The sequence below is a fragment of the Phoenix dactylifera genome, chromosome 4, assembly GCF_009389715.1.
Source record: "Phoenix dactylifera cultivar Barhee BC4 chromosome 4, palm_55x_up_171113_PBpolish2nd_filt_p, whole genome shotgun sequence".
NCBI lineage: Eukaryota > Viridiplantae > Streptophyta > Magnoliopsida > Arecales > Arecaceae > Phoenix > Phoenix dactylifera.
The window spans coordinates 21,213,189-21,239,414 of record NC_052395.1 but is presented as its reverse complement, the minus strand read 5'-3'; the positions used below and the strand labels follow the sequence as shown (position 1 = coordinate 21,239,414).

At 38.2% G+C, this 26,226-nt stretch overlaps 1 protein-coding gene across 1 annotated transcript; it reads left to right on the top strand.

Annotated features, from left to right (window-relative positions):
- The first annotated feature begins 4,958 nt into the window (after window positions 1–4,958).
- On the top strand, window positions 4,959–26,126 carry LOC103708147 (26S proteasome regulatory subunit S10B homolog B-like). Its single transcript, XM_008792933.4, has 10 exons — window positions 4,959–5,211; window positions 18,086–18,205; window positions 19,349–19,485; window positions 19,644–19,805; window positions 19,997–20,083; window positions 20,155–20,241; window positions 20,390–20,527; window positions 24,429–24,620; window positions 24,732–24,830; window positions 25,738–26,126. Exons 1-10 carry the CDS (start codon window positions 5,112–5,114, stop codon window positions 25,810–25,812), a joined length of 1,197 nt encoding a protein of 398 aa, XP_008791155.2. The 5' UTR covers window positions 4,959–5,111; the 3' UTR covers window positions 25,813–26,126.
- Window positions 26,127–26,226: the final 100 nt, after the last annotated feature.

Here is a 26,226-nt window from a genome sequence, read left to right as displayed (position 1 = left end):
CTATTCCTTAATTTATCCTCGCTGAAAACAGGAGAGCACATCAAAACCATATAGTTCATGTTGGATCATGATTTAGTTGATCACTCCGAAGCATAAATAAACCTCTAAGTAGCTCTAACTACCATCGACATCAGCTCATCAGAACTTTTTAAAATGCATGGTTTTACTCCAGAGGTGATTAGATCTAGTGGGTAACATCAGTCTTTTAGACAGCACATCGCCTTCACCGTATGTCATGGTGTATGGAAGTGGATTTGGCCCTTAGATACTGCTAGCTCATCAGGAAAGCTCTGTTCATGTGTCACATCATGAAGTCCATCCATGTATCACTATTCATTATAACTTGAAGTTCAATGTAGATATTATAAAAAGAGGAAAAAAAAAGATTTCAGGCTCCACTTGGTGATGGATGAACGAGCCAAAGAGTAAATGAACTTGCTATAAATGCCTTTGAAGCCTGTATATGTAGCCTGGCTGATTAAGAACTGGACTTCACTAATAAGTCTTTCTTGTAGATTAATTGCACTCTTTTAACATGAATTTGGACCTCAAACTAGCAGTTCTAACAAGCTTTTTTCCTTCAAACATTGTTGCATGTATAGCAACATAGGATCTGAAATGAACAAATTGCTACTGATGAAATTGCTGTTTCAGGTTCATTGGTAGCACAGTGAAAGATCATTTGCACTGTGCCTCCTTGCATCCCTCTCTCCCTGATTTTAACAGCAATGGAGAATTTATGAAGATTAGAGGCGGTCATTTCCATGTCTCCACTCTTTCATTTTCATTCGTTAGGCCATGGGCGCCTGAATAGATTTTTATAGGGTTGTGATCACTATACTTTATTGCTTTAAAACCAAGACTCCTGATTTTGCTTCCATGATCACCACGCACCATTTGAACCCCCATCCTTCAGTAGCTAGGCAGGGAGATATAGTAGGCTAATAATACAGTCTCGTTGTCAAACAGAGTTAGGTAAGGTTAAAACCAGGTCGAATACTAGCATCACGATATCCATATTTGTTTTGTTTGACAAATATAAATATGGATACGAATGTTAGTCGGATGCAAAAATTCATATCCATATTTGTACTCAGGAGATACGAATATAAATCAGATATTGAGAATATGAAAATAAATATGGACATAAGTTGGATAATTAAATTTTTTGACTACAAAATTAAATATATTACTAAATGGAAAGTAAATTAAGTTAATAGTATGTTAATGTAGTCATTTATTTTCTTTAAAAATTCATGAGTACTCTATAAAATTATATATGATTACCAATAGAATGGAATATTAAGATACAGATCGAGTAGTAAAAAAAATATAAAATATATAAATAAATCTATCTCATCCTATTAGCTTAAGTTTTTGGGACAAGTGGTGATTTTAACATCCTATTAGTTTAAGCTTTTGGGATAAGTGGTGATTTCAACATGGTATTAGAGCAGAGGTTCTGAGTTCGAATCCTGTCTCCGCACTCTTTAGCCCCATTATTAAAAATTTCACATGTTGGGCTCCCCTATTAAAGAAAAGTCCGGCCCACATATGAGGGGGAGTGTAAGAAAATATAAAATATATAAATAAATCTATCTCATCCTATTAGCTTAAGCTTTTGGGACAAGTAGTGATTTCAACAAGTAGTTATCTGTCTATTTTTTTTTACAGATATGGATATATATTAATTAAATGTTTAAATTTTTATCTCTATTTAGTTAGATTCAGATGAATATTATCCGACCTACTTTCATGTTTGGAGTTGGACAATACGCAACACAATATACCTCGGGCCTCGTTTGGGAGAGTTTTTGGAGGGCCAAAAAGTACTTTATGACCCTCCAAAAGTACTTTTAGATGAAAAAAATGTTTAGTAAAAATTTCGAAAAGTTATTTTAGCTTTTTCAGAAAGCTAAAAATAGTTTTTTGGGAGAAGCTCCATTTTGGAGCTTTTTGGTAAAGCACTTTTAGGCCCGGTCGGAAAACAATTTATTTGACCAAAATACTCGTGATAAAATACAACAATTACACAAAATGTCCCTTTAATAACTGTTTAACCAATTTTATCATCTAACTAGAAAATTTGTTATATTATAAGAAAAGAATTTACATTAATAATTATAATATTTTATATCTTTATTATTATATTATACTATAAATATAATATTATATTACATTATATCATAATACATTGATATGTTATGTTAAATAATTTAATATTATATTAAATTATTATTCTACAGTATACATTATTATATTACTATATTATAAAATATTATATTATATTACAGTAATATTATACTATATCATGTATTTATGTATTGATACATATTATAGTTTATTATGCTCGATTGTATAATACTATGCAATGTCCTTTATAGTCATTTTATCATGCCAAAAGTACTTTCTCAGTTTGTTTACCAAACACATGTTAAAATGGCACGTCACTTTAGAAATGTAGTTACCAAACAACAAACAACTTTTTATAAAAGCTCTATTTTTTTAAGACTCTAGGATTGGGCCCAGTCCACTTGACCAGCCCAGCCACCAGTTCTGGTCTCACGTGCGTCGCACGTGAGGGCGCACGGTGAGGAGGGGGATCCATCCTGAAGAAGTCGGGATCCCCTGGTTTTAGGGCTCTTCCCTCTTCTCCTTGAGGCCATTCGAGAAGAGCCGCCAAACCCCGCTTCTGGTTTGGGGGTTCTTCTTCCTCATGCTCCACCCGAGAGAGAGATAGCCGTTGAAGCCCGGTCCTCTTCGGTTCGAAAAGTCCTCTTCCTCCATTATCGTTGGAGAGAAAGAGCCGCTGGATATTAAAATTAAGTTATATATATATTGTGATGAATTTTAAAAGAACAATATGATTTTTGGATATTAATTGAATTTGTTGGGATGGTGTTCGCAAGGTAAGTAATGTAACATTTTTCTAGATTTATCGGCAAGTTATAAATATTTTCTTGAGTCGAATTATTCTTGATTTACAAATTCGATGCATGGTGTTATATGCCTATTTTTAGAATATTGCATAATTCTGATTGAACATATTGCTTTTGATATTAATATGTATTTGATTGATTCAATATCGTATTCTTTTTGGTTTGGAACATTGAACATAATATAAGAAAAGATAATAACTCGAAATAGATTCGGACTCGCAGTCGGGCTATGTTGAGGACCCTACCAATGTGGACTAATACATTGGTACCGCAAGATAATTAGTTAGTAATGTGACCCTGTCACAGGATGATGTGGTCATAGTTCCTAGGTGTTGAGTAAATTTGATAAATTGAAGGAAATTAAGTTATGGACAATATTTGGGTTTTGACACTGCATGTCTTCAGAACTGAAATATAAAATAGAGAACTAATTGAATTTCGGCCTGGTTATGTTGAGGATCCCGCTAATGGGGGCAGATACATTGGCAATTGACCGTCTTGAAGGACTCACCACAAAAAAATTAGTCGGTGTTATGACCCTGCCATAGAGAACATGTGGTCATAGTTCATGATCGACAAGATGAATTGAACATTTGAAAGAACTCGAATTCGTTAAAATAATTTCAAAAACTTAAGAAAAATGTGAATTTCTATTTTAGTACTGCATATTATTGTCTGATTTATCTAGTTAGAGTGTTCATTACTTATTGGGCTATTTAGCTCATTATACAATTTTTTGTTGTTTTACAGATTCCGAGAACTAGCCTATCAGGATTTCAAAATGGGAGATCGACTAGAAGGATAGTGACACAAGCTGTCCTAGATTAGGATTTATTTAAGTTGAATTTTTATCTTGGACAATTATTATGGTTGTTAAACATTGCAAGGTTTTGTTATTTAAAGAATTAAGTTTTACATATTAGTAGTTTATTGTTCTGCTGCATATTTAGAACTGTGACACTTTCTAATTTGAATTAGTTAATGGAATAAGATTGCATTTTAATAATTGAATGAATTTAGTTATATATTTGAGATATTTTGTTAAGATGCCTTGTATGCTTGTGGGAAGAGTTTCCAACGGGTGTGTGGCGGTTGACGCAATCCCCGGCTTACGATCTCAGGTCGGGGGTGTGACAACTTCAGAAAGCTTTACTTCTAAAAACTCTACTTTCAAAAGTTCTACTACTAAGGCCCCATTTGGCAGAGCTTTTGGAGGGCCAAAAAATACTTTCTGGCTCTCCAAAAGCACTTTTAGATGAAATAGGGGTGTTTGGTAAAAATTTCGGAAAGCTAGTTTACCTTTTTCAGATTGCTAAAAATAGCTTTTTGGAAGAAGCACTATTTTGAAATTTTTCGGAAAAGCACTTTTAGGCCCGGTCGGAAAGCTATTTTTTTTTGACCAAAATATCCGTGATAAAATATAATAGTTACACAAAATGGACCTTTAATAATTATTTAACCAATTTTATCACCTAGCTAAGAAATTTGTTATATTATAGAAAATCAATTTATGCTAATAATTATAATATTTTATATCTTTATTAATGTATTATACTATAAATATAATATTATATTATATCATAATATATTGATATGTTATGTTAAATAATTTAATATTATGTAAATTATTATGCTACAGTATACAATATTATATTACTATATTATAATAATATTTATTATATTATAATAATATTATATTATATCGTATATTTATATATTATAGATATTATAGTTTTTATAAAAGCTATACTTTCAAAAGCTGCACTTTTAAAAGTTCTACTGCCAATAGCTTCCACAGACGGAATTGGAACCTAACAGCTCCCCAAAAAGAGCTATTGAATCTGGTAGGATGTACTCACATTAGAGCTATATAATTTGTCATTTTTATTAAAAAAAAGAAAAAAGAAAAAGAAGAGAGCTATTGGAGTTGGACAATACGCCAATGCAGGTCACGCCCAACGCTCAGACCGCAACTTAGGCTAAAAGATATTAGGCTTATAAGAAGGCCCGGTGCGCGAACCTCACCTAGTTTGTACAAAAGAAAACCCATGGTGCGTTGCTTCGGCAATACGGCATACGGCTGGTGAGCATCACATACATACACATACATGCACATACCAGATCCGAGCCGAAACCTTTCGACGACGCTACGTCGGGATCTAACCGAAGAAGATGAACGACGGAGAGGATGCCTCCCGCCGCCGGAGCGCCGTCAACGAGTACCGGAAGAAGCTCCTCCAGCACAGGGAGCTCGATTCCAGGCTTCGTACAGGTGCCTCCTCTTCCTCCGTCTCTTCTCTCACACTCTTCAATCCAACGCCCTATTCCCTTTCCTTTTCCCCTTTGCTTCTATGTCGTGAATTGGGTTCCATTCCCAAGTAACGGGTCCGTGGATTCTAATATTCAATTTAGGGTTTGGCCATTATTTTCATCGTTATTTTCCTGCTTCTCTTCTTTCAAATCGTGAAGGCATTGGAAGTTGAGATCGGGGATCTTGTTAGTGATGGGATTGGGGATTGACCATGTTGTAGATTTTACCGAAAGGCAAGGTATGAAGGAAAATGATGCATAAGAGATGCAAATGGATGTTTGGAATTTGCTGGAGCAATGCCGTTTTGGTAGCAACCGGAACTTTTATATGGATTTCTATGGGTGAAAAGAGCTTGGAAAGTCTCGTTGCCTGGTATTTTAGTACGGTTAGAGTTGTTGCGAACAGAAAATTGAAAGTGAATTATCGCGAATGTTTTGAATGGTTGTAGTAATGACATGGGAGCGATGGCGAGATTTTATGCAAACTAGTTTGCCTTTAAGAACACAGGGAAAGGCAATTTGTAAAAAACATGACTTTTCCTGGTAATAGTTTGAACTAAGTAGGAAGCACGATGTATCTATCCATAAGCATCTTAACTTAAACAGATCAACTTGGTCTAGCATTTTGAAGGACCCAATTGTTACCAGAGTTTATAGATTTCCAATTTCATTGGTTTCGGAGTATCAAAGAAATGCTATGTCCCAGGGTCCGCAGAACCATCCCGAACTAGGCAGTTCCGGTCATACTAAGCCGTCCCAGCGGCGAACTGGGATGGTTCTAGTAATGAGAATGAAATCCTTTGCCGGAGGGGGAGAAAGAGAAGGAAAGAGAGGAAAAGAGAGAGCAAGCGGTGGAGGGAGAGGGAGGGAGGCTGACGAAGGGTGGCAGACTTCACTTAAAATTTGCGAATTTTTTTAGTGGTCAGACCTCTGTTTCAAACGAAATAGAGCACACTGCCGCGGCCTCCGCCTTCTGCCTTGACGCCGGCCTCCCTCCCTCTCTCCCCCTTCTCTCTTTCTATCTTTTTTTCTCTCCCATTCGCCCTCTCTCCCGTCTCCTTTACCGTGCCGATATAGGCCCGATATGATATGGGGCGGACTCGTACCAACTCGTGTCGTCGGCAACCGGTGATCCGGGACGATCTCCTAAGTCTTGGATACGAAGCCTCGTAACTGATGAGAGAGTAAAGTCCAATGGACAGCCAAGAGTCACGTTTACGTTAGAAGACCAATAGTCAAAAATGAAGAAAACTGTAGCGCCTCACATGTCAGCCCAAATTAGGACCCGTTCAAGTTCTAAAAACGGACGACGGTTTTGGGTAGAGAGAGAGACTTGTGGGAGAAGTTATATTTAGCTTTTGTGAGTTGTAATTGCTATTTTTAAGACTTTTCAGTTTCATGCATTAAGCCCCCTTATGTCTATAAAAGGGGAGAAAATGGTAAAAGAAAGATAAGGTGGAAAAGAAATAAAAATTGCCTCCTCCAGATTTTGAAGAGAGAAATCCATATCTCAAAAAAAAATCTTTTAGCATCTGTGTGAGAGTTGTTAGGTTTTAGCCACATATCTTATGGATCAGATTGGTATCAGAGCGGTGCAGTGGAAGCATGGTGGGCCCATATCCCATAGGTCCTAGGTTCTCCTGTGCATGGTATTAACAAAGAGTGGTTAACCTTTATCTGTCCTCAAAGTTCACTGACGACCTCCCAAGAAAGCCACTAGCGTCATTCCTACAACAATGGCTAAAGAACCTACTATGGCTGATTTGGCCAGACAAATTGCTACTCTATCTGAACAGATGGCAAAGGTCATGGAGTGGTTGGAGCGTTCAAATCCTTCTCAGTCAGAGGAGGAGGAGGATGACATTTCCATAGAGACTATTAAGGGTCCCCCTCTAAAGAAAGATCCAAAGAAGCAAAAGAACTCTCGTGCAGAGGATGATGAGGAGAAGCAGCCGAGACCGTTCAAGGTGGAGGCTAGAATTGAGATTCCAACTTACGACAGGTCGGTTGATGCAGAGAAGCTGGAAGCATGGATCAGCCAGCTGGAGACATACTTTACCCTCTACGGGTATAGTAGCGAAGACAATGTTTCGCTAGCCAGGCTAAAGCTTACAAGTCATGCCTTGGCATGGTGGAATGCCTACCTACGCAACCATGGAGATGAAGTGATTATATGGAGAGATTTCACGAAACTCATCCGGAAAGAATTCTATCTGATAAGTTATGCTGAGGAGAGATGGCGACAGTGGCATAACTTCGTCAGAGACGGGACCAATCAATGCAAGATTATACAACTGAATTCCGGTGTCAGGCGGTGGCATTGGGAGTCTCGATAGACAATCCTCAGACCTTTATGAAATATACCTCCGGCTTGAACACTCGAATCAGCACGAAGTTGTCTCTTTACAAGGTGGACGACGTGTCTAGTGCAAGCGCGATAGCCATGACCATCGAGAAGAAGAATGCTCGTGGCGATAAAACCTCCAAAGGTACTTTCAGAGGCTCGTCCAACCGAAAGAAAAAGAAAAATACGAGCGCCACTGCAACCTCGTCCTCAGCCACACGAACTGAGAAATACTGTGACCACTGCAAGATAGAGGGCCATATGAAGGAGAAATGTTGGAAACTTCGTCCTGAGTTGTACCCCAAAAAGTGGCAAAAGGACAAGACAGTGGCAACATCAGTCGGAACCAAAGCCATAGTAGCAACCAGGTCCAAAAGGCGGACCCTAGTCTATCTTTGATGGCAAAGCCGAAGGAGATAGCCTTGGGACCCCAAACCAAGTTTGACGAAAAGGAGCTATTTGTTTTAAAGATCCAAGTGAAGTAGGAGGTGATCAGTGCCATCGTAGACACTGGAAGCTAGAAAAATCTCATCTCTGAACAACTAGTCCAGAAGTTGGGTTTGGCTACTACCCCTCATCCAAAACCTTACCCGTTGGGCTGGATACATAAGGATACAGAGCTCCAAATCAACCGACAATGCACGTTCTGCTTTGCTGTAACGAGCTAGTATATAGATGAGGTGACGTGCGAGGTAGTTCCGCTCGATATTTGCCAGGTGATGCTTGGAAGCCCTTACCTTTGGGACCGAGATGCTATATATTATCGCCGGCGACAACAATACCAGTTCACGAAGGAAGGCAGGAAATACCTCTTCTCGCGTGAAAAGACAAAACAAGGCGTTGATTTGATCACAGCCTGTCAGGCGAAACGAATGATTAATGCCTCACAGAGGTTCGTATTGGTGTTCATACGATTCTCAGAATCTGAGCCTCAAGCGGATATTCCTATGTCCGTTGAGAGACATGAGTTAGAAAAATTGTGTGGTGATTTTTCGGGCCTCTTTCCGGAAGTTCGAGGCTTATCGCCGAAACGAGAGGTGGAACACAACATCCAGCTAATCTCAGACTCCCCACTTCCGAATCTCAGCATGTACCGCTATTCGGTGGTGGAGAGCGAAGAAATAAAGAAACAGGTGACTGAGTTGCTTGAGAATGGAGTAATCAGGCTAAGTAATTCTCCCTATGGCTCACCAGTTATCTTAGTCCCGAAGAAGAATGGTGGGTGGCGTATGTGCATTGACTATCGAGCCCTCAACAAGATCACGGTGAAGAAGCGATGCCCCCTTCCTTGACTAGAGGACCTCTTAGACCAACTGAAACATGCCCGTTACTTTACGAAGCTGGACTTAAAATCTGGCTACCATCAGGTACGAATCCGAGATGATGACACTTGGAAGACGACATTTAAGACGAGGCAGGGTCTGTTCGAATGGCTCGTTATGCCGTTTGAACTCTGCAACGCCCCTGCTACATTCACGAGGTTGATGAATGACGTGCTACGACCGTTTCTCGACAGCTTCGTCTACCTCGACGATATAGTCATCTACTATCGTACTTGGGAGGAGCACCTAAGCCATGCGACGAAGGTGTTCGAACTACTACAAAAGCACGAATTGCACTTAAATGGGAAAAAGTGCGAGTTCAGCCAGCTTCCTTGGTATATCTTGGTTTCGTTGTGGATAACGGAGAATTGAAAATCGATCCGATGAAAGTGAAGTCCTAGAGTGGCCTAGACCAACAAATGTGACGGAGGTACGAAGCTTTATGGGCGCTTGTCAGTATGTCTGAAAATTTATTTCGAACTTCTCCGTGTTAGCTGCTCCGCTACACGCCTTGACGAAGGCAAACCAACGCTTCGAGTGGACTCAGAAACATGAGGACACATTTCATCTACTGAAGGGGAAGATATGTGAGGCGCCAGTTCTTGCCTTGCCAAATTTGCAGCGGCCTTTCGAGCTAGAAGCTGATGCGTCGGGATATGCGATGGGTGCTGTTCTAATGCAAGAAGGACGACCCGTTGCCTATTACTCTGAGATGTTCCAAGGAGCACATAAGAACTACCCGACATATGAAAAAGAATTGCTTGCCCTCCAAACCGTCAAACATTGGCGGCTTTATTTGCTGGGCAAAGAGATGGCGGTCTATACCGATCATCAACCCCTCCAATACCTTCAAACCGCTACAACAAGCTCGTCATATGAAATGGATGATCTATCTCCAGCAGTTCAATCTGGTGATTAAGTACAAGAAGGGAGTCCAAAACAAGTTGGCTGATATGCTGTCTCGGCCTCCAATGGCAGCACTTTGTCTGTCCGCAATGATGGAGATACAACCAAGTGTGCATGACGACTATGCCTACTTATATGACGAAGATCCCGATTTTTGGAAAGTAGTGGAGATGGTGAAGATGGACTTTCAAAATTTGCCTTACGAGGCGGATTGTTGTACAAAGGGTCACAATTATGCATTCCGAGAGAAGCGAATTGTATACAGTGGATGCGAGAGGCGCATACTTCGAAGGTGGCAGGCCACTTTGGAGTAAACAAAACGGTGCAAAACGTACGACGCTATGTCTACTGGCCCGGATGTAGCAAGATGTGGCTCGCTTTGTACGAGGGTGCGTACTGTGCAGCATCTCCAAACCCTCGAATCGGAAGCTCGAGCTCTACACACCTTTGCCCGTTCTGAGCAGGTCTTGGGAGAGTATCTCGATGGACTTCTTAGGAGGTCTACCGACGACATGATGGGGGTACAACTACTTGTATGTAGTGGTCGATAGATTTTCTAAGATGATTGTGCTAGTCCCGTGCAAGAAGATGGTCACAGGAGAAGAAACGACAAAACTCTTTTTCAAACACGTTTGGATAAACTTTGGATTACCGAGTTCCATTGTGTCTGATCATGATAGCCGTTTTATAGGAAATTTTTGGAGATTGTTGTGGTCCATGATGGATACGAAACTGCAAAGGAGTACAGCCTTTCATCCCCAAACCGATGGTCAGACCGAAGTGGTTAATCGGACTGTCGTACATCTTCAATGAGACTATAACGCTCAACATCCTAAGACTTGGGATGAGAGTTTACCCTACCTGCAATTCGCCTTTAATCGAGCCATCCATAGCTCAACTAGCAAATCCCTGTTCGAAGTGTGCCTGGGCTATCTACCCCGAAGCCCATTTGATCTCGAATTTACAGTTGGTTCAATGACACAAACTGTGGAAGATGATGTTGGGAAGGCTCAACGTTTTCTAGAGAATATCCAAAAGGTGCATAGTGAAGTGGAGAAGCAGCTGGAGAAAGCCTAGCAGAAGTATAAAGCTAGACATGATCGACACCGAGTGAACGGAGATTCCCAGGTCCGTGACATTGTTTGGTTACACTTGGGAAAGGAAAGGTTGAAGGGAGAAGCAAAGAAACTGAAACCTATCTGCTATGGCCCTTTTAAGATTCTCCGAAAAATTGGTGATAATGCTTGTTTGCTGGAGTTGCCAAGTTACATGGAAATGTATTCGGTCGTTAATGTTGAGAATTTAAAGCCCTTTGAGCTGTCAATGCTAGATGACGAGCTAGGAGAAACACTGCCCTTAGTGGAAGATTTATCCACAAGTCAGGAGAAACAATTGGCCGAGGATACCATCCTTGAGAAGAAAACTATTGAGACACGACGGGGAATTTGAGAGACCTTTCGGATTGGAAAGAAGGGACAGAAGCCCAGCATGTCCCAGTGGTATACTAAGGAAATAGGGGAGTCTCAATTTTCCCACCTATTCTAGATCCAGTTGGAGCTGAATCCCTATAAAAGGGGGAGTAATGATCCGGGACGATCTCCCAAGTCCTGGATATGAAGCCTCGTAACTGACGAGAGAGTAAAGTCCAACGGACAGCCAAGAGTCACGTTTCCGTTAGAAGACCAAAAGTCAAAACTGAAAAAAACTATAGCGCCTCACATGTCAGCCCAAATTAGAACCCGTTCAGGTTCTAAAAACGGATGACGGTTTTGCGTAGAGAGAAAGACTTGTGGGAGAAGTTATATTTAGCTTTTATGAGTTGTAATTGCTATTTTTAATACTTTTCAGCCCTCTTATGCCTATAAAAGGGGAGAGAATGGTAAAAGAAAGATATGGTGGAAAAGAAATAAAAATTGCCTCTTTCAGATTTTGAAGAGAGAAATCCATATCTCAAAAAAAAAAAAAAATCTTTTAGCACCTGTGTGAGAGTTGTTAGGTTTTAGCCACATATCATACGGATCAATCAGTCTGGTGCTCGGTACCGGCACATCAGACCATGCTATGTCTAATTGCAAATCATATGTGAAAACTTGCAGTGGATGATTATGGATGTAAGGAAAACATATATACCATCAAACAGTGAAAGTACATTTAATTAGGGAATCTTATTAAAGAAGACCTATTAACAAAAAGGAAAGTAATGGGTATTAACTGAAGTAAAATTTTGATTTTTTAATGAGATCAAAGACATAATTTGCTGAGGAGAATGCTTATAGAAAGATTTAAGTTGAGATATATGAATTAGAGTAGGGCAATGGAAATGGTGTGGAGAAAAAGGTCAAGGGTGGAATGGATAAGGCAAGGACTAAAGGACCAATGCTCTTTTTTTATGGGAATGCCATTTTTCTTTATACATTTTCTAATGAAGGATAGGGTTATGGCTGCATTAAGAAGATTTAGTGGTCTTTCTAAAAGAGTATAGTTCAACAAAATGATTGGAACCTTTGTGGGAGGATATACGCTTTTCAAATATAGGGTGGTCACATGCGATTAGAATGTGATCACATTCTTTTATTAGTGACCTATCCGTACAAACTTTATTAGATTGTTGGCTGGTAGTTTGTATCAATTTTATAGGGTTCAGCTAAGTCTTTATAAGGATTCATTGTGAATTACAGACCATACTTATAGAAAATAAAAGTTAACAGTTCTATGTTACATAGATTGTTTATCCTCCTAGATGTGAAATAATGCTGATGATTGTCTCTTATTCCTCTTTCTATCTCTTGCTCTTTCTTCTGTCTCTTGTTGCACACCAAGGGGCAAAGATGATCTGTGCAAAGTTCTGGAGAATTACAAAGTAAAATCATTATGTTGATCGAGGTTTCCTAATTCTTGAGATAATTAGGGCATGAATTTGCCAAATGACAGTTGAGCATTGACTGAAAAGCTGAAAGTGAAGTTGGATTTCTCTAATTTCAAGTAACCAAAACAGTTGTAAGGGCCTTCATTAATAACAACTATACAAAATAGATGGTAGCACAGGTGCGAGACACCTAAGCATTCCTATAAGTAGATCAAGAAACTAAAAAGCTATGAAAATGTGTAATATTTTATGTGATGAAGAATATGACACGAGAGTTACACTGCAAAGTGCATGACAAACATTAATTGCAATGTCAAGGATTATTAAGGGAATAGACATAAATCATTAGAATTTGTTTCCTATTTCACTCAATGCTTTATTTAGCGAGGATGGTTGTGAAAAATTGAGGATGATTTTGACAAACTGTTCTACATTTTTATTTATTTTGCATCAATATTGAATTTTAAAATTAACTTTCATTAAGTTCTCTTATTAGGATCCATACAGAAAGGCTGACTTGGCGAACGGTGAATTGCATCAGTTATCTCAATACTTGATTATCTCAATGCTTGATATTTGTGGCTTTCACTATTAATGGGGTGTACTAAGATGATGGGACCCATGTTACATGAGTAATGTGCAGCCATCACTTTGGCCAGAAAAACAAACTCTCTTTTTTTTCGCGGGGCGGGGGGGCGGGGGGGGGGGGGGGGGGGGGTATTTTTTTTTTTGTCAGATTATCATGCTATCAGTTTTATGAAGAATCCTTGATCATATGGCAGAATTGAATTGTACACTTGATGCAACATACAAGAGGAAAAAGAAAGACATCGTAGCAATCTGAACTCTTGCGGGTCTATCATATATAGCACATCTCATATCATTTATATACACACGAATGATATAAGGTTGATACGCGAGATTGCTAACCTTGTTCGACACTCCACTATCTTAGCGGGTCTATCACCATACTTATGTTATGACATAACATTTAAGAAAATAGGACTATGTCTAATTTTAGATGCTTCCCTATTTCCTACCTTAGAATTCATCCTTCAAATTCAAATGGATATCTTACGAGATGTTCAAGAACCTCTCTTGATCCATATTCACAAACCTTTGCATCAACCCCTTAAGTTACAAGAGTCTACTGTGTGGTGTATAACGTGTTTCCCTACATTTGTGTAAACTAACTAATACCATCAGACAACTTAGTCTGAAACTATCTGAACCAAATGTTGAGGACGAGTACTTGTTAACGCTCATGAATCACAATTTACACTAAGTTCTACCATGAACTATTTTTTTGTAAATCTCTCGCTTGAAACTAAGCGTGTTATCAATTTATTCTTTCGAGTGGCTTTGGATGTACCTAAAAATCACAATGTTTTGCGGTTTTAGAAACTACATCATTATTTTGCAATTCCATGCTTTTGGCTGTGTTTTAGAGTTCCATAAAATCCCTTCTATTGTCCTATGTTGCATGGAAAACCACATCCACCTCAGAGAATCCATGTTAGATACATATATAAGTTGGATATGCATTAAACATTAAGATAGTTATCAGATTGATGCTGGACAGCAGGAAAAAAGAGGGAGAAAGAGAGGAGAGAGGAGGAAGAAGAGAGGGAGGGAACTAGGCTTCGCACCTAGCCCTAGCTTAGGGTTTCACACCAAGGCTCAAAGAAGAGAATCACAAATTTTTATTCATAGCATAACCCTAAGCGATGTACGTTCTAACATATTTATAAGACTCAGAAAAATGCAAAAGACCCCTAAAAAGAAACTAGTCTCACAACAGATCCTCAAAATAACGAAATACCAACATAAGCCCTAAAGGCTGTCAAATAACAAAATACCCTAATTAGCCCAAATAACATAAAATCACTCCAAAATAAAATCAAATTGGTTGGACCATCCTCTTGCGGCGACTGTAGACTCGAGTGACGGACGATTTGGCATTGGTGTCCGCACCACAGATTCTTCAGTTAGAGATTGGTGGCGATTTCAACTCTTCAAACAATGATTTTTAACATACCATAATGACAACAAAAGATGTGTCTTTTGTTCTTTTCAGAGATTAGTGAAGGATATAACTATTAAAATAACTTTATGAAATGTCATCTTCTATTTACTCTTAAGTTAATTTAGGAGTTTGAATAAGAAAAATGTACATTGCAAGACCTTAACAATCAATTTATTTAAACTTTCTTTTATATAACATTGTGAAATAAAGTATGTCTAGATATTTTTGTTAAAATTACTTCTTTTCCATTGTGTCATTATATCTCCTCTTTTTTCTCCTATCAAGTCAGGAAATTGGATGTGTCCAATTCTGATTCTCTCATCCATGTTTATGCAACAATGCTTAAATCATGGAATTGGTAGTTTCTACGTTTAATATAATTTTCTGGGTCCATGATTTTCTCCTCTCTATCATCTTATAACTTTCCATTTTAGATATTTCCCATTTTGGCAGCCAAACACCTTCCTGAAAGAAAAACTTAACATTCAAAATCTGAAATTTTGAATCAGGAAAAACTTAAATTATATTTAAAATTTGAACCACCAAACTGGGTGCTCATGGCAAAATCTTGCTTGTTGCACTGTTGGCATGATAAAATTGTTTGAGAATTCACCCAAGCCAACTCATAAGTAATCAAAGAGCTTCCACTTCAGATAGTTGGTGCCAGATCAAGCACCTAAAATAGTTGGTTGATTACACTTGAATGATCTGTAATGACCAGATAAAATAATGGGATATGTATTTATATTATGACCATTGTAATATCATTATATGATATTGTTTCACCATCTATAGTATTAGTTTCAATTTTCATATTCAATCAATATGTTTATGATATTATTTATTTTTTAGTGGTATTAATTTTGCTATAATTACTCATGATTTTCTATTATAAAGGTTAATAGTGATAGTTTTCAACATAATAATTAAATCTGAAACAGGTTCCAAATTTTTTTATCATTTTTATTGCCAATGATGAAGATTCTAAAAAGTGGCCAATGTATGGGTAGCCGGGGCACCATATGGCACCTGAGTTGTATCCGGAGCCTAATGGGGCACTTAGGTGAATGAACAGAAAGATGGTGGGAGAAGAAAGAGGTAGTGGAGGTAGAGGGTAAGGAGGGGGGATGGGAGGCAAGGAGCTGAACAATGGTGGTGAGGATGAGGGTGGAGGGCAAGGAGAATGAAGAGGAAATATGGGGTTAGAGAGGTGTAACAACGCATGACCTCATCCAAAAAGGCTAGTTGGAAGGTATTATTTGGATTCCTTGATCCTGTATAAGTATCCAAGATCTACCTAGTGAATAACCGATGTGGGACTAAGTACACAACCGCACGGGTCCTCATATATTTTTTCCGTTTAAGCCCTGACGTCCTCGTTAGGCTAAGGGTTCAAATCCATTCAAATCTAATCACAAGTACCACGATCGGTCCGTGGTCAGCCCTACTGAACTCGTGCTGCAATGTTCCCTAGTTTACATAGATTATGGGCCTCATCCAAAATGGCTAGCCGGAAGATATTTTTTTGGTTCCTTAGTTCTGTATAAGTACCCAAAATCTATCCAGCGAATAACTGATATGGGACTAAATACACGCCTACACGGGTCCTCACATACTCTCTCCATTTAAGTCCTGACGTCCTCGTCAGACTAAAGGTTCAAATTCATTCAAATCTAATCACAAGCACCATGATCGGCCCGTGGTTAGCCCCAATGAATCCGTGATGCAGTGTCCTCTAGTCTACATAGATTATGGCTAGGTCCACTCTGATACCACTTGTAACAACCCAAGACCTCACCCAAAAAGGCTAGCCGAAAGGTATTATTTGGGTTCTTTAGTCCTATATAAGTAACAAGATCTATTCAACAAATAACCGATGTGCGACTAAATACATGCCCGCACGGGTCCTCACAAGAGGAGAGGCAGATCATGGTAGAATAGTTGCATAAGTGGAGGAGGTAGGTTTTTGCGTGGTGCTTGATTTGCATTTTCTGCCCAAACAGCATATACCTAGGTCCCTTATGCGTGGCCTCTTAGACTTGGCTATTGAATGAGTGTTATGTGGCCCGGCAGCATATAAAAGTTAGATAGGGCCATTGACCTTAACTTAAGGTGGCCAAGGGACTGCATACATATGTGTAGATTATATGCAACTGCGTAGACTGCACTCGATGACAATCTTGAGTTATGATTTTTATGTAGCTATGCTGGGATATTTGGCAAAGCAGTAAAATAGGAACAAAATAATGTTTTCATATCATATAAATTACTGACGATTTATCTCTCTTGCTTCTTGATCATGCTTAGGAGTTGGAATTTTAGATGTTTTTTCATTAGAAATGGTGAGGCTGTGAGCCAGCTTGAAAGAACAGTTGAGCTAGCAGGGTAATGGTCATTTTAATAGATTTGGAGGCTCTAGTTACATAAAGATCAACAAAATGGTAGGTCTTTTTTTTTTTCCTGTATGACTATTAATTTTTATTTTCACTATTCCTACCAATGAGTATTCGTTATTTTATAGGGTTTTGATCGTTTATCATAATCAGCTAACACTTTTTGGGTTAAATAATGTTGTTTTACATTAATACTTGTTGCTTCTTGTTATAACAGTTAATACTGACTTCTGCGACAGTTGTTTATTAGTACCATCAGAGGGTGAATTGGGCAAACAACAATAACCATGATGGTTAATAGTAATGCCAGCAATGGAAACAATGCCACAGCATGGCTGGTCCCTTTCACTTCATCCTTCTTTCCTAGAGGTGGAAAACCACCCAATGATGTTCATGTCATGAAGGGATTATCTAGGTGCTTATTCGCATGCAATGTCCGTACAATATTAGAACATGTTACAGGTGGGGCTCATAAAATCAAAACTGTACTGGCAGGAAGATGGCCTGACAGAATGATAGAACAGGAAATGTAATATCCGCCATGAGTGTCCTTGCTGGTCAAAGAGGCAAGGTTCCAACTTATGCAAACCAGATTGGATGAACTTTGAATATTTAGAACAAGCTAGATGAAGTATCATTTTTATTCTTTGCTCGTAAAGCCTTTAATAAGGTGGTGGGAAGCTATCTAGAAGTCAAAGAAACTATGTTAAAAATTTCCAAAAACTCTTGGTTGTACTATACTAAGCTTTTATCTGCAATCAAAATGGTCATGATTTTTTATGCCAAAACTTTATCATGCTAGCTTATGTAATTGTTTTGTTTTCCTGCTGCTTCCAGTAATTGTCATTGATATTGAACTAGTTCTCTTTTGCTTGTCTTTGTTTGTATTTCTGACTGGTTAATAGTCTGAAATAACTAGTAAAGTCTTTTATCTTGGTCATTGTGACTGTAACTGACGTGGTGGAAACTGAATATGCAGTGAGGGAAAACCTGAGGGCTGCAAAGAAGGAATTTGCCAAAACTGAAGATGATCTGAAGTCCCTCCAAAGTGTAGGGCAGATTATAGGGGAGGTTCTTAGGCCACTTGACAATGAACGCTGTAAGTGATCTGCTCTCTTTTTAGCTGCAGAGCTGTTTCTTTCTGTTTTTGCTGTTCTATGAATTCATTTACTATTGGCCATTTCCTAATTGATGTTTTTGATGTAGTTAAGACTTGAAATTAAGGGGGCTAATATATGGAGTTGAACCTGTTTCTTAGCTGTACACCCAATCCTGTTCCTTGCACCTCTTTGAAATTAAGATATCTATTGTCCTTCATCAAGTCTAGTTCCTATTCCTCTTCACTCCTATTCTTGATTTCTAAGGATCAGGGAAATAGATACTTATTCCAATGATAATACTCAAACTACAGCAATGGATCATAGGATGCTTTGCTTAATCCATTGGGCAGCAGCAAGGTGCTCTGATTTATCAGCAAATTTTGGACTATATTAAGTCCGCATAGTGTTATTAGTGCTGATATTATGGCAAAGTACATCACTCTATGGTCATAAAACACTTGATATAGGTTGTAATAACTGTCTCCTTACAGATTATAATTTATTGCCCTTAACTTATTTGATGGATATAACTGGAGTTTCACTCTGATCAAATAGTGGAATCAACGTGCGAGTTCCCATGTGCTTGAGGCCCAAGAGCCACTTTGGTTGCTATTCCTAGCAAGTCAGTCAGTATCAGCCTTTGAAGACCCTGACAGAAGGCATAAGCAATGGCTTGGGAAAAGCTAGTATCTTTGATTTGTGTTGAATATTCAGTTGATTAGCCTTAGCCACTGCTTTTTGCGTTGCAATGGTTAAATTTGGTCGTGATGTAAATTCAACTCATCAAGACAATAGCTAGTTCCCTTTAAGGTATGAAGTTTTTGTTGCTTGTGATGGCAAATTCATGATGATTCAGGAAGCTTTGCAGACAAAATTTTGGATGTTAAACTATAAAATATATTTGTGCAATTGGAAAAGTAGTAAGTACTCAAGTGGCTTGCTATGTTAATTTGCCAAAGCTCCAAGTTCCATTCTTTAATGTGCCTTGCTATTTTCACTTGCATGCCTTTTTTAAGTACCTTCTGGTTCGGTTTTTATCATGGTTTTAGTTATTTATTGTCTTGCTGCCAAAAATTGTCTTTGCTATGAGATTGGAATTATTAAGCACCAGCTATTTAACAGATAATTTTTTTGTATTCCAGTAATTGTTAAAGCTAGTAGTGGCCCAAGGTATGTTGTTGGATGCCGCAGTAAGGTGGACAAAGAGAAGCTGACAGCTGGAACCCGTGTGGTTCTTGACATGACAACCCTCACCATTATGCGAGCTCTTCCACGAGAGGTACTGAATGATCGTTGTATATTGTTGCATGGAGGGGCACTGATCTAAGATGTATACTTAATGGGCTCCCACTGGCTCTATTATATTTTTCATTTCCTGAATTATGTCAAAACAAATATGATGAACTTAATTGCCAACGTTCTATCTCCTGGTTCCAGGTTGATCCTGTTGTGTATAACATGCTTCATGAAGATCCTGGCAATGTTAGCTACTCTGCTGTTGGTGGGTTATCTGACCAGATCAGGGAACTCAGAGAATCTATTGAGCTGCCGCTTATGAATCCTGAGCTCTTTCTCAGAGTAGGAATTAAACCCCCAAAGGTAACTATGAGCTCATTATTGAATTCTGTAATGTATAACTCAAGTATGAGTCAGAATTGTTCTTTTATAATTACTACAACGAATTCTAAGCAGTCTGGCCAGCAAAATCTATCTTTTGAGGAAGTTGAGATTTAAACTGAATAATTCATTGTGTCATATGAGTTTATGAGGTATTGATTTTATGATTTCAGGGTGTCCTCCTCTATGGCCCTCCTGGAACAGGGAAGACATTACTTGCCAGAGCGATTGCTAGTAACATTGATGCCAACTTTCTTAAGGTTAGTGTTATCTAAAATAATCTGACCCTCCCCTTTTATACATCTTTTAATTTTTTATATTTATCTGTTAGGTTGTATCAAGTGCTATAATCGACAAATATATAGGTGAAAGTGCAAGATTAATCCGGGAGATGTTTGGCTATGCTCGTGATCATCAAGTAAGGACTCAGAGATCTTGGGATTTTTTTTGCTGGGCTTTTTATTGTTAATTGGACATCATCTCAGCATCCCTTTTTATAAAAACATCTGACAGTCTCTATATGCTATGGTTTGTCTGATATTAATTAATCGGCCTCCCTTCTCTAGCCTTGCATAATTTTCATGGATGAAATCGACGCCATTGGTGGGCGTCGATTTAGTGAAGGGACCAGTGCCGATCGTGAGATCCAGCGAACACTAATGGAACTGCTCAACCAACTAGATGGATTTGATCAGCTTGGGAAGGTGAGTTTCTTTTCCCTAAACTTAGTTTGTCTAAGAGTATTTATCAGACTGTTGTCTTATGAAAAGAGTATTGAAAATGAGATAGTTATTGATTGCAATATTCAGAAGGCTAAAATATGGGTTAGCTGATTTAGCTTCTACTGTGCTAGACCTGGTCTTTGTCTCACCTCAGCAACAATATACTAATACAGGAAAATATCAATCGGAGAGCTGGCTTTGCTTTTGTTGTTTACTGATTTATGAGTAATATATGTGAAAGCAAGGCATTGATGCTAAACACAAGTAATAGAACTACAGAAGTTGTGATCATGTTCTGGTTTTGGTGTTAATGAATGGTTGATTTCTTCCTTTTACTTTTTCCAAGTAATTTCTAGGAATAGTTCATGTGAATTGGGAAGGACACCCATGGCTGTGAATATCACTGCACAGACATTATTAAACATGGTCCAATGCCTTTCTGCTTATAGCTTTTATATCCTCTATTGTATGGTAGTATTTGCTTCTTTCCATGAGTCATAGCATTTATTGCTAGACCTAATATTTGAAGCAGTAAATGAAAACTGAGTTTGCATTAACAGCAGTGTTTTCACCATTGTTTGTAGGATAAGTGCAGAATATTTTTGATCATTGCCAGAGCTTTATTGCTTCTTTTTATCTTTGACATATATGCTTATGAATATTATTAAAGTTCATTCTGTATAAGGGGCAGCTGCAGGAATAGGGAAGCAAAGCTTGCAGAAAATTTAGTTAGTTCTTTGGATGCTAGTTCAAGAGCTATGAAAGTGGGTGCAACATCTTAAGTAGAAGATCCTGATCTCCCCAATACACAACCAATGTGAGACTAAATAGATGCCTGCACAGGTCCTATAGCTATGAAAATGTCCAATATGGGCCTATAACGAGAAGCAAAGACTTCTCAAAATTTACTACTGAATACACTCTTCTCAGGACTAGCTAGATGATCTGTCACCTTTTCTTTTTCTTCATCCATAGACCAAAAGTTCCTCAGCCCTTGTGATTTTAATAACTTTGAGTCTGTCCCTTACCTTTTCTTTTTGGGCGATTAGGCAGGGCTTTTAATGGTCAAAGAAAGGTGATATTGCAATAAAAGAAAGACATCAATGATGGATTTACCTGAAAAAAAAAGATTGATAGGATTATCAACAAAAGGATATTTCTCTTGACTTGTTCCTCTGCAAGTCTGTCAGCTAACTCACTTTCTAGTCCTATGAACATAACCACAGGTAATACCAACTCCCTTTTGCATTTTGGTCCTCTTTCTCCAAAAGGTCCACAATATACATAACTTCCCCAAGGTCAAAAGAATTCAACTCCAGATTCAGTAAAGGAGTTTCATAGTGAAATACCAATGTTCAGAAGTTTGAACAAGTGAGATATGATGGGACCAGAACACATAATTCTAGAAAATAGCTCAAATAATTAACATGAGATTATATTTTCTTTGAATTTTTTTGTATACCTTGAAGCCACCTATCTCCTCACTGCTAAAGCAAATCAGGCCACATACACCAGTGACCAGTTAGTGAGAAGCTTATCTTTTTTGATAACTTGAATGTGACCTCAGATATGCCACCAGGTTAGGAGTCTACATATATCTTCCATGATGATACTATTAGATTTGATAGAAATTTAGAAATGTCATCTAAACATTTTGGAAGGCTTCAGCAAATCTAAATAGATGTAAAAGTAGTTTGAATATAACTGAATTTCAAGTTCGAGCGCATTACTAAAACTCAAAATTCCAGGAAGAAAAATACTGTATTTTGTCTCTAAAACATTACATTCAATATGCTGTTGCTGATCAACAAACAATACTTCTACAGGATGATTGTTTTTCATATCTCTCTCTCTCAATATCACACACTTATGTTTATTTCTTTACATGCACAAACGTGTGTGTTTCTAATTATAGCAGGTCAGTTACACACCAAAGAATATGTTGAAGGAGAGAGAAGACAGGTTACGATTTTGAGCGATACTGACTCACCTTTTTGAATGGGTTGGAATGGACATGCAAGAAAGAGATTGGGAGTTATGGTCGAGCATATGATTGGGACATACTCTCCTTTTTGAATGGGTTGGAGTGGACATCTGAGCAAGAGATGGATGAGGATTGTGAGTTGCAGTTGAGCATATGATTAGGACATTTTTTTAATCAAATTTACACAATAGGCATTGTAAAATCATGAGATAAAAACTAATGATACTTTGGAATGAAAATTGATAGATCCAGAATCAACTTGTGTGTTTTGATTTTGTATAGAAAAATGAGAGGTAACCTTGGCTAGAACCATGATACTTCAAGGAAATTGAGGTTAACCGTCCAATCTTTCCACCCCTCATAAGGGTGCCTCTTCATAACCCCTATAAGTAATCTTAAGAATGTCACAAGTTGTGAGTAGGGTTCCTTCCACAAGTTCTCAAGAAGACTGCAACTCTAATTACTCAAACAGGAGCATGTGAGAAGGCAGAATTAGATGCAGAAGTAGGGAAGCAAAAATATTAACAAAATGTCCTCAAAAATCTTAAAGAAAAAAAAAGTAACAAAGCACTTGAAAATACCTTAGCAACATTCCAGAGTTATTCCAGAATAGTTGTCATGTCCTAGGTAACATTCCCGACTTCCTAACATAGCGATACTCAAGTCCCTTGGGGTTCCTTCTCTGTTCTTGGGTGCACAGGAAATTGTTATATAATAGGTCAGGGCCATGAGGTTGTGATTGTCACATATTTGAGAGAATTCTCTTGCGAAATTCTATCCACTATAGGCTGTAGCCAAGAAAAAGTTAAATCGTCTTCTCTAATTACTTCCCACCTTAGCTTTGTTAGGTATGAACCTGTGGAAGGTGTTGCTAATTTTAATTAAGTACATATAATTATACATAGTTTTCTCATCTATGAAGTTACAGAGTATTTCCTCCTACCCAAAAATAACCGCCCTATTCATGTCATGAATGTCATGGTGGTTTTCTCCAAAAAACTATGACTGCCTTATTAATTCTTAATAGGTTTCCTTGTTTCCTGAGGTGTCCCACATTTTTTCCAATTTTTAAATTTGTTTTAGTGGTGGACACTGGAATTTGTTTGTGTACATTGGCTTGAGTGGCTCTAGCGTCAACCACTGATGGTTGGTTCATGAGATTTGCTTTTGCATTATTATGTGAGTTGGTGTCACGTCGATCACATTAGTCTGAGGCTTGCAATGTGCATATCCATAACCCCTTTTTTTGTGCTTATCTTTCATCTGGCCAGTTTCTCAATTAGACGTCTAGACTCTCCCACATATAACAGGCGCTCTTAATTCTTATTGATCCCAAGTGGATCCAGGAGGATTATGGTTTTTATTTGGACTTTCTTAGGCTCATTGATTTGTTCTTATATGGTACAACATTAGCTTTGTACTAGGTCTCAGATGGTACACTAGGTGCAGAACTCTTCGATATCCTGTCTTCCTTCTATGTCCGGTGAAGAAAACAATGTCTTTGATGTGTCTGAAAATCATCCCAGGATGGGGGAGATTTGATGATGGTCATCTCTGTATCTCTACTTGGTATTTTTTTGGACTAACTTTTTTCCTTTTCTTGGTTGACACATTTGGTCGATAAAAGATTTTTCATCTAGCATTTTTTGAGGTTGTGGAATATCACTGTCAGATGGATGCCCTTTTGAACGTATGCCATTTTGTACTTTCTTTAGAATCATTTAAATCCTTTATGCAATATTGCAGTGGATAGATGTACTTTGTGAGCCTTAAATGGGTTCTGGCTATATTGTATGAAGTGAAACAAAATATTCCATGATTTTTTCTTATATCAACTGATCCATATTATTTATGATAATTGCTTATTGAGTAGCATTCTTTTTCCCAAAACATTATTAGGTTAAGATGATTATGGCAACAAATCGACCCGATGTTCTGGATCCAGCACTTCTTCGTCCAGGTCGGTTAGACAGAAAGATTGAAATCCCATTGCCAAATGAACAGTCAAGGATGGAAATTCTCAAGATTCATGCTGCTGGTATAGCCAAACATGGCGAGATAGACTATGAGGCAGTTGTTAAACTTGCTGAAGTGAGTTTATGGCATATTCTTTCCTATAACCAGTATTATCTCCATTGCTTTATTTTTCCTAATTCATCCTAATCTTTGTTTCTAAAATCGAAAAACCATCCTATTTTTCAGGGTTTCAATGGAGCTGATCTTCGAAACGTCTGCACAGAAGCTGGGATGGCAGCAATCCGTGCAGAACGAGATTATGTTATTCATGAAGATTTTATGAAGGTAACTTACATTCTGTAGACGTGTTATATTTTAGCACTCCACTTCATAGGGATACTAATAATTGTCTATCTTAAAGTGAAAATTCAACATCTTGCCTGGTGTTTCGTCTAATTCTTATGCATATCTTTTTTTCCCCTCTTTTAACCCATCTCTGCCTGAAAATGTATGTAAAACTTGCTGCAAAATCCTGCCTTATTTTTCTGAGTCTGAACCTATTATACCTTCATTGTGTCAAATGCTTTTTAGCCATTTGGTGGAATACCTTTTCTGTCATATCTATTATTTAAAGATCACTCAAAATTCATAATGCAATCCTGTCACCCAAAATTCATCATGTAATCCTGTCTTGACCTATGCCCTGCCTGGTTACACCTGAAGTCCTCACCCTATACTAGTAAAACTCTTGCCTGGATCAGCTGTAGGCAAGAATGAATGGTTGAATGTTGGAGTTCTGCTTGACATGGGCTTTAGCTGCACTTTTGATTGTCCATTCTGTAGTAGTCAATTTTTATGTTAGGATCATCAAGCAGGTGTTTCTCATGGTCATTCTGGAAAGCAACTTCTGCAGTGAATTATGCCCTAAAATGGCTCCTTTGGATGTCTATCTAAATATGCAAGAACAAAAGAAGCCCTTGGGTTGGTCTTACAGCACAGTGGTTCAGGACTTAAGCAAATGATCCTAGCTTTGACTTTGATGTGATATAGTATTGTTCCTCTTTCTTGGTGGATATGTCCAAGCATCTAGTATCGATAGGGTGACTATAACATATTTCTATATAATTGAAAGCAATTCTTTTATCTATATTGGTTGTTCCCCCCCTCCCTTCAAACCGTGATGAGCTGTGATGACTCGGATTCTTTTTGTACTTTTGGGACCTGATGCTTGTTACCTCGACTACTGTTTCAGGCTGTTAGGAAATTGAATGAGGCAAAGAAGCTGGAGTCAAGCTCTCACTACAGTGCTGATTTTGGTAAGGATTAGGAAAATTTTGATTCCATCCTTGGATGATGTCTTCTATGGGGGCGATGTTGATGCTGGCAAGATGTTTGTTGAAGTTGTGCCTGTGGTTTGTTGCAAACGTCAGCCAACTTCATCAGCTGACATTCATGTTAGAGGGCTACAATAGTCATACACTTATCCTAAGGTAGAACCATCCTGATGCTGTCTATGATGGTGATGATGTTGATGCTGGTCATATATTTATCATAAAATAGAAACAATATTGCAATATGTCACATGAGTGATTTGATTTTCCAATAAAATAGAATCAAATAGATAAGATTTTGATACAAGTCTGCAAGTGATTTTTGATCTGTTGGCTTCTCGTCCTTCGATTGTCCAATGCCTTATGCTATGCATTACCATCAAGTGTGCTATAATTAGGATATTAATTCT